Source organism: Patiria miniata, unplaced genomic scaffold, assembly GCF_015706575.1.
Source record: "Patiria miniata isolate m_02_andy unplaced genomic scaffold, ASM1570657v1 HiC_scaffold_16, whole genome shotgun sequence".
In the NCBI taxonomy this organism is placed as follows: domain Eukaryota; kingdom Metazoa; phylum Echinodermata; class Asteroidea; order Valvatida; family Asterinidae; genus Patiria; species Patiria miniata.
Genome location: NW_024037054.1, coordinates 6,836,675 through 6,848,873, shown reverse-complemented (window position 1 = coordinate 6,848,873; position 12,199 = coordinate 6,836,675). Strand labels below are relative to the sequence as shown.

The following is a 12,199-nucleotide window of genomic DNA, read 5'->3' as shown; positions in this document are numbered from 1 at the left end:
GCGGATGATAAGACGCAGTATAATATCATCAAACATCTGCTCACCAAAGGTCAGGGGAGCGCGCGCGTCCATGAATGCACATTGTAAATGAATTAATTTTGTCCAGTATACCAACAGTAACAACATGCAGCATTTTCTGATTCGGAAAAATCAGGGTCGATTTGGTTTGTCTTTTTTATTCACCGAATGCAGATATTGAGTTAAAAAAACACGGTGTCCCTTTTCTCAATAGTCAAGGCGCGATAGTGCACCAACAATAGATCAGGTGTCTTATTTTCAAATCAGTGTTCCCATTTTAGAAAACAATGTTAGTGCTATCTAAATAAACAAAACGAGTCAGCACACAAGTGAACTTCATACACAAGTACTGATAAACAATAAGACATGTTACGTTGCGACATAAAATCTCACGAACAACGGTAATAAAAACGGACAGCCATAAAAAAAAGACATACTGTAACCAGGCCTTCACCTAAATAAGATTTCAGTCCTCTAAAGAGACATTTAGGTACAAGCCTTGAAAAGGGTCAATTCAACGGGAAACAAAATGAAGTCTTTATTGTTGGTTACAATACCCGAAGGTCATTTTCATCCTCGAATAAGCAGGAGCAGCAAAAGCTATATAAGAATTCAAGGTAACACAAAAGCCCATTAGGAAGCGCATGTGCATGTTTTTATAGTTTTATCGTATCCTTAATCTATTTCAGAAAGAAGATTCTTCATAATGTAATAAAGTTACACTTTTTGTTTTAATTGTTTTATGTCGTGTCCAATATTTTTCCACTGCAGGTCAATTTCGTACAAAATGTTTTACGCTTTACAAATTTATTGTATTAAAAAGATGAAGCTTACTGTTCCATACGGTGCAAATACAAATTAACTTCACACTTAACGAAATATTATGTGCGTTACCTGTTTTTCATAACACTCGGCATGATTGTTAAAATGTATTGATGCAGAGGTGTTTTATAAATAATTTCATTCATCCATTGCGACCTGAAATTCGGTTTGTGTTTCCATGTTATCGGTCGCAATCGACACGACAGTATATCCTGCCATCTTCTTCAATATGCATTTGCCCCAAGCTGCACTAACACTGACAATAAATTGTACGTTTGGAAGTAAATAATTAGATCAAAAGACAAATCCCGTGTATGGCGAATCCAAGTTGGCAACAATGCGTCGATGAACACCCATTGTTCCCTATGGTCCAAGTCCAGAGACATACAGACCCTGTCCTACATCTGTACCAGACACACACGCCAATTTGAATTGGTTTTCATACATCATTGGTTTACAGAATGTCGACCTAAAAGCCTCTGCGAAAAAAAAAAACCTTTTAGATTAAAAAAGACAAATTACAACGGAATTGTCTATTACCTGAAAAGACCGCCAAATAGCCACTTCAATGTCACTTCCGTGGAATAGTTAATAAATACGGCATGTTGAGCAAGGATAATTCGCGGAAACGGCGTTAACGCTCGGCAGACCATAAGTGGTAATTCCATTAAAGTTAAACATTCTATAGCTCTTCTGCATGCGCAAACAACAGTCGGCACTGTCGCGATTGATAATGGTTTTTACCCAATCGGAGCTATGCATGTGACGAGTAAACATTTTAAAAGCAATTTTATAACAAGTTGTTTTTAGGGTAGTGCTTTTATTTGCTCTTATTGTCTTTTAAATTATTGATTCCATGTACTTGGCCTTTCAACACAAACCGAGACGTTTTACGATACGATCTAAACAATGAGTCAATGTAGCCTCTTTTCCCGCTGTCGGGCAAATAAAAAACCTGCACAATGCTTCCGTAATACGAGAAGCTTTAGTTCGCTCCAGCGTTTTTTTAAAAAACGAAAGAATAAATCCTTGTTTGATATTTGTCACCCTCTGCATGTAAATGGTGAAATCAATATGCTATTTTGTTCAAAAGTGTAGACGTGGGTTGTCTACGTGTTTGAGTGGTGTTTGGAAGGTATCAACTCTTCCCGCCTAAAGGCGTTACCAACCGTCAGCCGAGGTACCACGTACCGCCTGGTTCTTTTGGTGTAATTAGTATCATTTTCCAACACTTAAAAATCAATGCAGCTGTTGAGGCTAAGCTATCTTTTCACTGTCTAAGCCCTCGTAGGCGGTAAGGGTATGTCGTCTGGCGATTCAATTAGCTTTGTGTATAGGAGCCATTTGGGACAGAGCCGACACGGACATCTTGCAAGTACCTGATGGATACCGCTTCCTTCAACCCTTGAGCAAAGTCCGATTTGTGGTGGAGAGCTCCGTGAAGACGTCCTGCCAATAGTCGCCGGATCCTTTACATCTCAACAGGTTTGCCACGTACTAAGGCTGGCTGTGGGCTGCTTTTAAAGTCTCGTATTACAGTGCTATCTCCAAAGCAAGAAACCTGTATTGTAATCCATTAACCAGCACAATTCCTGAACTGTTTCTGGAACATCGTGACCGCTTCCTAAAAGACCGGTATTATTTGCAGACTTCATACCAAACGCTGACAAGCCTTTTGTCGAATCCAGGCACGTCGCAAATATCAGTATTTCACTGTTCCATTCAGAACATGGCCTTGACTCTGGAGCGAGATTTCGATTCAATAGAAATAACTCCCGCTGCAAATTGATGCGCATCTTTGATGTAATTTGATGCACATGCATATTCTCACGCGTTGCCGTAAACCACTTTGTTAAAAATACCCTTGACGTACAATGCCATTGTGCCTAACCGAAAATCAATGTGCCTAAAATTTAGTTCCATTGTTCCAGTCACAGATACCATCTTGGACTGTTTTGCTAGAATTAAAGACTTAGAAAAGATCCCGTGACGTGCAGTATGAACAAAATTGCGATATGGCATTATAAATTGGGAACACTGAAAGATTCATTACTTTGATTAGTCGTGTAGGCTTTTATTGTTGTCCTGTTTAATGGTTACGTAGGTGCCTTTAATGGACCAAATTTTATTGCGACTCAGTGGCGGTAGTCTACTTTCAACTTACATTTTTGATGTTAATTGTTGGGGGTTTTTGTGGCATCTAACGTTACCGTATTTGGCGGTGCACCGTTGACTTTCTACCTCCATGACTTTGCCAAAACTCCCGTTTCAACTTATTAAAGTGTAAAGTGTTGTTGTTATTTAGTACTGTCAAGTACCCTTACAAACACATTCATTTAACATCTTATAAGCACAGTGACGTAGTGGTTGAGGTTCAACCAACCCCTGTGAACAAAGGGGAAGAAGGGAAAAACATTCATTTTATACTGGAATATTGATGATGACATAAGAAACTGACTGACGCTTACTTGGTTGTACGATTTAATGTTAGTTTTCCCCAACGGATAGCCCCACGAGCGTTCATGCCGTTTCTGAAAAAGTTTTGAGTTCACAAGTCGAGTGGTTAAGACCTGGGGAACTAAGTAGATTTGCTACAGTAAAAAATCGTGGGTTTCATTCCCGCCCCGCTGAAAGTCAACCAGCTAAGTCAAAGAGAAGGTACAAGGTAAATTGTCGTCGGGAATGGCTAAAGTCTTTGGTTCACGATTATGTTTCGGTCTTCACATTAGCGTCCAAGTGTTCTTAAGCCAGTAGAATTACGTTCGTTGGAGACTAAATTGGATTCAACAAAGCCTAATGACGGGGCACTAACCGTACATCAGATGCACGATTTGGTTGCTACGTTACTAAAACACTTAGAAGTCAATAATTTAAGGGTGTTTTGCATTGCCCTTGACAATCATACCGTGGGATGAAGTATCCATAGTTGTTAGTATCAAATGCAATAAATTATTACTATGTTTTTCAAATCCTGCCATGTGGTATACGTGATAATTCTCAGAGCTCCTTTGTATGTTTTGTTTTTCTCGGTTGCAGGATTGTAGGCGTTTTGAATAATCTTTTGAAACTCTTGAAGGAGACGCATCAAGCCGACCAAGATGCGTTCGATGTACAAGACCAGAACGACAGTAAGTATGCAGTCCTGAATTAAATGTAAACTTAGCATTCACCCCTCCCCCCCCCCCCCCATTTCCTATTATATTTTGCTTGGTCCTCCCCAAGGATGTATTGCTTGATGCTAAGGAAGTGTGGCTCCGGCAAAGTAACAAACTGTATACTATCGAAAAAATACATTGCAGAACTGCAGTCGAAAAAGACACCTCACAAATCCCACCGTAGTTCCCAAATGATCAGAACTGCGGGTAATCGGGCATATAATTGTGCATTCCCAATATTGACAAATCCAAAATAGTAACTTGGCCAAATGCTATTTATTTTCGCTGAATTTATATTTGGAAGAGACCGCACGATTATAGTCCGACTAAAGTACAGTAAACGGTCACTGAAATTTTGATTAAGTAGTCGTAGAAAAGTTGTTACGGCACTGTCGTGGAACAACGCACGGAAGGGAAGAAAATTTCGCCTGTATGCTCCGGGCGGACTTCTATTTTAATCCAAAAGCGGTGGGAGATATCGGGCTGCCATCACTACACTAGGTTCGAGCTGAAATGACGTGTTCCGTGTAACGCCTCACGCGCGCTTACGGGGAGGGGCGTTCTATGAGGAATACAAGCGTTTACCAACGTCAACATCCAAATCAGGATGTGCCTTGCGGTGACTTACCGGAACATTACGAATTACATGCTTGCCAAAATCATATTACGAGGAATCCTTTCGGGAGGTTTTCGCACTCGTACATTTGGGTGTTCTTTAAGAGGAGAAGTTTTTTTCCGTGCGTCGAAATTTGTTTACCGAATTCTTTCAACCTGGGGTATTAATTGTGACTTTTTGTTAAAGGGCATTATAAGAAGCAAAAATTACATCTTTGTTTCGTTTGTTAGCTTTGTCATTTTCGTCATGTAGTTTTTTATTGCTAATTGCATTCCCGTTTTCCAAACCTTTTCAACGCAGGCAGATTTGCATTGAAATGATGCTATTTCTGGTCGGTTATTAAATTTGCTTAGGCGAATGTGATGTATTTTTAGAATGGCTAGATTGTTGTTTTGCCAGGTTTGGAGACATAACGAAGTTACAGTGTGGGATCATCGCCTCTGTTTGGCTTCCTCACGAATCTTAGTATTTTTGTTCGCTAATAATGCAATGCAAATTCTCGAAAACCTTGACATTTTTAAGCAACGGCACAAGTGTGAATCATGATCGAGATAGCAATCGTATTTTTTTTTTGGCCGATTTTTGATTTTCCCAAATGAAACATCTATATTAAAACACCATATCTCGTTATACCAAAATTAATACAACACTGACCGTAAATTCCGTTAGTGTTTTAATGGAACGCTTGGTCCAAGCGAATCACTCAGCCTTAACTGTGGTTTTTTTTTACCAATGAGTTTGATACAGTGCCCGAACAACCATAAGGAAGTTATTGAAAAAATTGTCACTGCGTACTGTGCATTTTGCTTTAAAGTAAGAAAGCTAAGTACATCGATATGCGACCAATTTTGTACCGACAAAATAATATCTGTCACTCTTGTGCCTTAAGACGGTCAGATGCTTATCAATATTCCAAGAAGGTCAACTTTAAGCTGGCTCTGACAGAGACAGTAAAACATGATCGGGCCGCCACGATAGGCTCCGATGAAAGAAAAAGAAATCACTTTTATGTATATATAATGCAAAATCGCCACACTAAAAGAAACTCCATCGATTTTGCTGAAGAGATTTTGATATAGGGCTGAAGATAGTGCCCGAGTGTCTTCCGTGGTTGATGTATGGAAGACGGACGGCTTGTTCAAACTGCCTGCCGCCTGGCATTCGTGTGTCTTATCCGTTGTTTGCTCAAGTAATGGGCAGGCAATAAGCAGCCCTAAACGCAAACTAACAGTCACCTGTTATGAGTTGCGATTGAGTGGCTTCTGTTTTCACTGTCACTCTCACAGATTGTGAAATCAATTTTTGCAAAGCCGCCCGTATGTCGACTGGCCTTGAAAGTGTCCGAGTCCCAGGCACGGCCACGTTCAGTACATGCACTCAATCGCGAAACACGAGTTTGTAAATGGCTTTTTATCTTGAAATTTCCGCCCGGATAATGCGAAGGCTTGTCTTAAAAACGCGATCAAACTTCCCTTGGCGCTGGTCTCAAATATGCTGGCTTCCTGAAAAAGCGAGTATACGTGTGCGCGCTCGCTGGTCCATCAAATTGGACTAATTCGTGTGACAATTTGGCGTCTGTTTATGCGTGGCCACATCTACACGTGTGTACTTTGATGTGTAATCTTGTGGGAGGAAGGTGTTGGGATGTATTTTGCACCTGCGACATACACCGCACATAATAAAATATCAAATACATGCATCCGAGCGAACGTTCAACATTCACACATTAATTCTTACCAACTTGCTACAGACCATGTTACATTTGCGTACAACTTAGATGTTGTGATCACGTGATGCCAACTTTCAGCAAACTGTGCACTGCATGACTGTGTATATCTTGGATTGTGGTTGGTCACACAGGTGTCATAAACTGTTAAATGTTGGGGGAGGAATATGAAAAAAAAGATACTAAATGCTTGGGTTTGCCAGTTGATATGACGTCACAGGGCACATGGTCATATTCAGCGTGTCGGAGTGGTAGCCTAATATTTGGTCGAGTAATACACAGTTGAACAAACGAGAATAGAGTTCTGGGAAAAGGGTTGGGGTAACATCAATGTTCTTGTATACAGGACACCAGTAGAACTTGCTCTCATTCTCTATTGGATATTACATCATCACCCTTTTCTTTTCCTTTTTCCCCCACGTGCAGATGAGGACTGGGAGGCGGTGACGTCAAGTAGGAAACAAGCATCTGAGCATGCGCAGAATGTGTTCCGCCGCCAATCACTTTTCGCAGAAGACGTATATTGAAGACTTTCAATTGATCGCTTATATGAGAAACATTGAAATATTTTGTTGTTGCTTTCTTCAAATTGAAATTTGACTTTGGCCCTTTGTCTCTTTATATAGTATCACATTTTTGAGCTTCTGGTACATTTTTGTACATCCAGCACAGACTTTAAACATCAGCCGAGCGCCTTGAGATTGTAAAAAACTCTGAAAGAAAATATTTTATTAGCTTGCGAAGAAACATTTCTTTGAATATTGATCATATATATTAGGCCTGATTATGATAAACGTCATCTGCGCTACTTTTCTAAACAAACTCGCACTTTAATTTCCCATTATGAACACGTCATGTGTCCCAATGTCTATTTTACTTTGAAAAGAGATATCTAAAAAAGAGAAAAGGCCATTAGCCATACATTTTCGTTGGCTGCAAGGGCACAGTAGTAATTCCCCTGAGGTTGGTGAAGTTTAATCTTTCTCGTATTAAGTGGAACACCACTATACTGTATAAAGAATCCACTAAAAGGTTTCAGCCTTTTTGGAAAAATTTGATCTATGGCATGTAAATTGGGTTCCAAAGGTAACGTTTGCTGTCGTCTGCAAAGGTTCAGCGTGTAACAGCTAGCGTTCTGCAGTGTGCACACAGACATACGCGTATTGCATGTAACACCATTATTGCAGTGTCTTTCATTTTTGCCACAGTTTAAAACGACATTTTGCGCATCTGATATTGCTGGATACCTTGCTTGACATTTTCCAAGTTTCTGGATGGATCCGTTTGTCCATTCGCGTGTATTTTGTTGATGGACAATAACAGGGAAATGTAATGAGAATCATTATATCCATGTACAATCGTATAGCTCAATTACCGAGAAAGTTAAATATAAAGCAATACTAACAAATAACAGTGAATAATCGTAAATACTACATGTTGATATGATCCTTTCCAGCACATCCTAATTGTTAAAAAAAATCTTTAAAAACGTGGCCATTTTTGTCAGTTAAGTACTAGGTCCTCTTAATGGGAGTGAAACTAACCCATACTTTATGGTTATCAGTCATTTGATCATTGATTAAATATTTATATCTACAGATGTATCTCCGTGTTTCCGAAAATCGGAAGCATATTAAAGTGATTTCTTTGTTCATGTTGTATTACTAGGATGACAAAGCTATAGGAATGTAGTATTGGAATTCCCGCTATTGGAATACACGCTATTAATTACTTCTGTCCAAAATATGGTACTAAGGCACAGTGTGCACGGTGAACACAACGTGGTCACGCAAATGTAGTTGATGTATAAGTCCATACTATGGCTTGCTTTACCTAATAGAATTGGCGTTATAATTGTACTGTCGGCATTTGGTATGCAGAATTTGAAATAATTTCACGCATTTGACGGGTTTGCTCAATACAAATGTCATAGGATGACCTTCAGCTCTTTGTCTTCAGCATTTTCGTCTCAAGTGAAAGCCATGAATATGTTTACAAAAGAAGCTTTTTCAGGATTTGAAGCAGCCAAGAAAGCCAATAGAGATTATTCTAATATATACTTAAAATGTTATATCTATGTAAACTGTGTTCTGTTACTTCACCATCATCTTTCTGTTTTCTCTGACAATTCGTAACCATCCTAACACAGGCTTCTTAACTATATGTGTAAGAAAATTTGGAGATACCTTAATTACAATATTCCATTCCAACGTTCTCCTTATCGTTTTATATTATAAAAAAGTGGCATTGCTGTCACTGGGGACAAAACCATTTAGCACATGGTTCCACATAAAGGAAAGTTGTGAAAATCTACACCCCACACCCTACAAGTGAGGGGAATTTCAAATTAATCTCAATCGGCTCTGATGATGGGTAGGGTAACCCCTCAAACGTTCTAGACAGGGCACATGGACATTTTTATTGGGAACTGCCACCGTCGTTACGACAATTAGATTAAATAATTCGAGGTGTTTTATTTAACCACTATTTAAACCATGATTGTAAAATTACTTTGGTCGTAAAGGATTAATAAAGCTCAGTTAAGAAGCTCATGTAGTAGTTAACATCTTTGAGACTGATACAAAAAGGATCTTGTGACCATGACGAGAAATTGTAGTTTATCACCCATAATTGTTGTGCATTTTTTTCTTGTATCAAAAAATCCGTTAACTGTTCCAGAATTATACAACCCAGCGACTTGAAACCTTTTTTTGTCTGATGTTTGTGGTGAAAAACACGACGATGACGAACTCCTAAAGGTCAGAATAATTCCTGCGCGGCACTGTTGCAGATTTTAAAATTCAAATATACACTCTTAGAGCCCTGGAAAGCATAAAACTTAATGACATTCCACAAAAATTAACTGGGGCTGAAAGGGCGAGAGAAGAGTATCGGGACAATGCGTCACAGAGAGGAACAAATAAACAGCTCGAAACTATGAGCCTCATAAATATCGTCTTCAATGAACAAAGGGCAGTGACACATTCAGATCGATGCTCTCGCAAATGATATAAAGCTTTGCCATTTCATACACAAAGAATGAAGCATAACCATTGCAGGTAGACCCTGTCTCCTTCGTGTTAGTCTATAATGGGAGCCAGTTTTGGTTGTTGCCATACAGCGAAATTTGTGCGATGTGAGTTTGTGCACATAAAACACTAAATAACATTATTTCGCTACCAATTAGTTCATAATTCTCTAGTACCCACCGGTCTCACTTTTAAGAACTAACAAAAACGAAGATACTCTAAACAAAAATATGTGAGTCTAGTTGAGCATTACATCGTGACATATATAGATAAAGAAATTACATGAGTTGTTATTTTTTTTCTGTGAAGATTTTTGTGATGATTCTCATACGACAAAATTTATCGGGTTTTTTTTAAAGAAAAGCTGCCCAAATGAATTGATGCAATCACCTGTTTCTGTTAAGTCCGAGCACTCTCTACGATAAATGTGTGTCGTAATGTCGATTACTGCACTGTTCCCGTGGGTTGGGATGTGAGTGTTAAGGGACGGCAGCATTGACAGATGAATGCGACAAAAACAATCTATCTTGATCACTTAAGGCTCGGTCTACTAATGGTGGTCTGTGAACCGTACGCAATGTATTGTAAATCTTTGCACAGAAGTCCCTGATGAGAAATCGACGGCAAAAATTAATTGATTGAATGTTGCGCTTTTTGCCCCTTTTTCCCCATGGAACACCCTAGCATGTGAGTCAGCCGGCGCCTAAATTAATGTCCACGCCGACTTACAAAGACGGAAATGCCACAAATTGAAATTGCTGCGATTCCACGCAGGTAGGAGCGTGTGACTGACCTGAACAAGCCATTTATGAGTGGAATTCTTTAAGTCCGACTTTATCCCAAAGCCTGTTTTTCTCCCACCAATTAAACCATTATAATCATTGTCCATTTCAACGGCAATAGCTAATTGAAAGGTTCTGATAACCCTTGCTTTGTTTGCAGTCCCCTTGAAAACCTCACACGTCCCACGCACTAGACGCTTCATAGTGCACTTTTGTTTAAAGTTAAAGGCAGCGACACTTTTCATCAATGCTCGCCCGATGAAACAATTAATTAAAGCTAAACTCTGTCAAACACTCGGACTTCCAATTGTCACCACCTTGGAATATCAGTTGTTTGACTATCAGTAATGATGAACCGTTTCCTGTACAGCTATCACTGTTAATAAATTAGGCGCCATTGCGCGCCTCGTTGATTAAAGGGGAAAATGGATTTTCGGCCATTATGTATAGCACGATAAAACCCATACGGAGCAGATATTTCCTTGAGGCAAAAAGCAATTTTCCAGGATACTAGTTACATGTTCTATACGCTTGAAAGAACTAGAGAATGGCTGGCATATTTTAATATGTACAATGGTACGCGAGAAGTGACTGAGAGTGGCACTAGCATGGATGAGGAAGAGAGAGGGACTTATTGGTACAATTATTGGGGCAAATTTTACCGAGCTTCTATCTAGAAATCAGGACACATTGCTTAGCAACTTTACGTCCTAATATAAACAAAACTGCAGCTGATAGACATTCACCAGCAAAGTGAACCACATGACAATTTTATTAGTAACCCCTTTGATAATTAATGTTTCTACTTGGCCAATTTCTGTGCTCAGCAGCTCCACGAAATTAGCCCTATAGCACGGGCAGGTGCTGTCACCTAGCACGTGCAGATGCTGTTACCTGCACGTACAGGTGATGTTACCTATAGCACGTTCATGTGCTGTTACCTAGTACGTGCAGATGCTGTCATCTAGCAGGTGTATGTGCTGTTACCTAGTACGTGCAGGTGATGTTACCTAGTACATGCAGGTGCAATACCTGGCACGTGTAGGTGAAGTCACCTGCACGAGTATACTATGAGGGTATGAGAAATGTTACAATTACTATACTGGTATTCCTATCTGAATGATGAGTGAGGGACCTGGAAGGGTGATGATGGTATGGGTGTGAGTCCGTCTCAACAGAGAGGTACGAGGTGATTGGAGTATGATTTTGATTGGAACGAGCGGGTGTGCTCGGAGGAGTGTATATGGCGAATTGACTGGGCCCAAGTAGATATTCGATTAGGCCCAAGAAGGAATAGAGTTTGCCACACCTACGACTGACACATTCTGCTAGTGTCTGTTTCTAATACCCCAGGTAAAGTTGTTGAAGAAAACATAACAAAATCAGAGATAACAGTTACTCGGTGCTTGATTTGCGGCCATTAAGACATAAAAGTTAACAAATACAGTATTAAAGCTTATCAAGTTGCAATCTCGGGTTCAAGTTGTGACAAACACCTGACGTGCTGAGTTAATACTTTTGACCCAAAATATACCTACTGTAAGTATAGACTAGTGCATTAAAACCCTGCCCATGTATTAAATACATACCTTTTGCATTATATGTCCTTTGCGAAATCTAATTATGTCTTGGAAACGCTTGATATGGGAACATTGACGCACGTGTTATGTGATTTATTGCTTGTAAATATTCGCTTTTTCGCTTCATGTGTGTTAAAATTTAAATACGAATATTTAAAAGTTCTTATGGGTTATATTAAAACAGAATTAGGGCCTATGTTCATTAAAACTCGCATTGAAAAAATCTGTTGTGATTATTTGTCGGCGCCTCTATTTCTTTTGTGTGGGTAAAATGTATCATTTGAATAATATTAAAGCCTGTTTACTTTAAAAATGTGGACTTTGCACTATTTTGAAATTAATTCGGCTTCATTCTTTACGCGGAATAACAATATTGGATCAATAAGTTATACTGCAGTCGTGCGAACAAATAAGGGCTCTTTGGGTCGTTAGCGTTACTATGAAGATTGCTGAACAAAGAACATTTGCATG

At 39.4% G+C, this 12,199-nt stretch overlaps 1 protein-coding gene across 2 annotated transcripts in view; it reads left to right on the top strand.

Moving 5' to 3' along the window:
- Positions 1 to 11,949, top strand: part of LOC119722809 — a 45,530-nt gene extending 33,581 nt beyond the window's left edge. For both annotated transcript variants that reach the window (XM_038193162.1, XM_038193161.1), the window contains 2 exons: positions 3,877 to 3,968; positions 6,764 to 11,949. In XM_038193162.1, the coding sequence (XP_038049090.1) occupies positions 3,877 to 3,968; positions 6,764 to 6,864 (193 nt within the window). In that variant the 3' untranslated portion in view covers positions 6,865 to 11,949. The remainder of the gene's footprint in view (positions 1 to 3,876; positions 3,969 to 6,763) is intronic.
- The last annotated feature ends 250 nt before the right edge of the window (positions 11,950 to 12,199 follow it).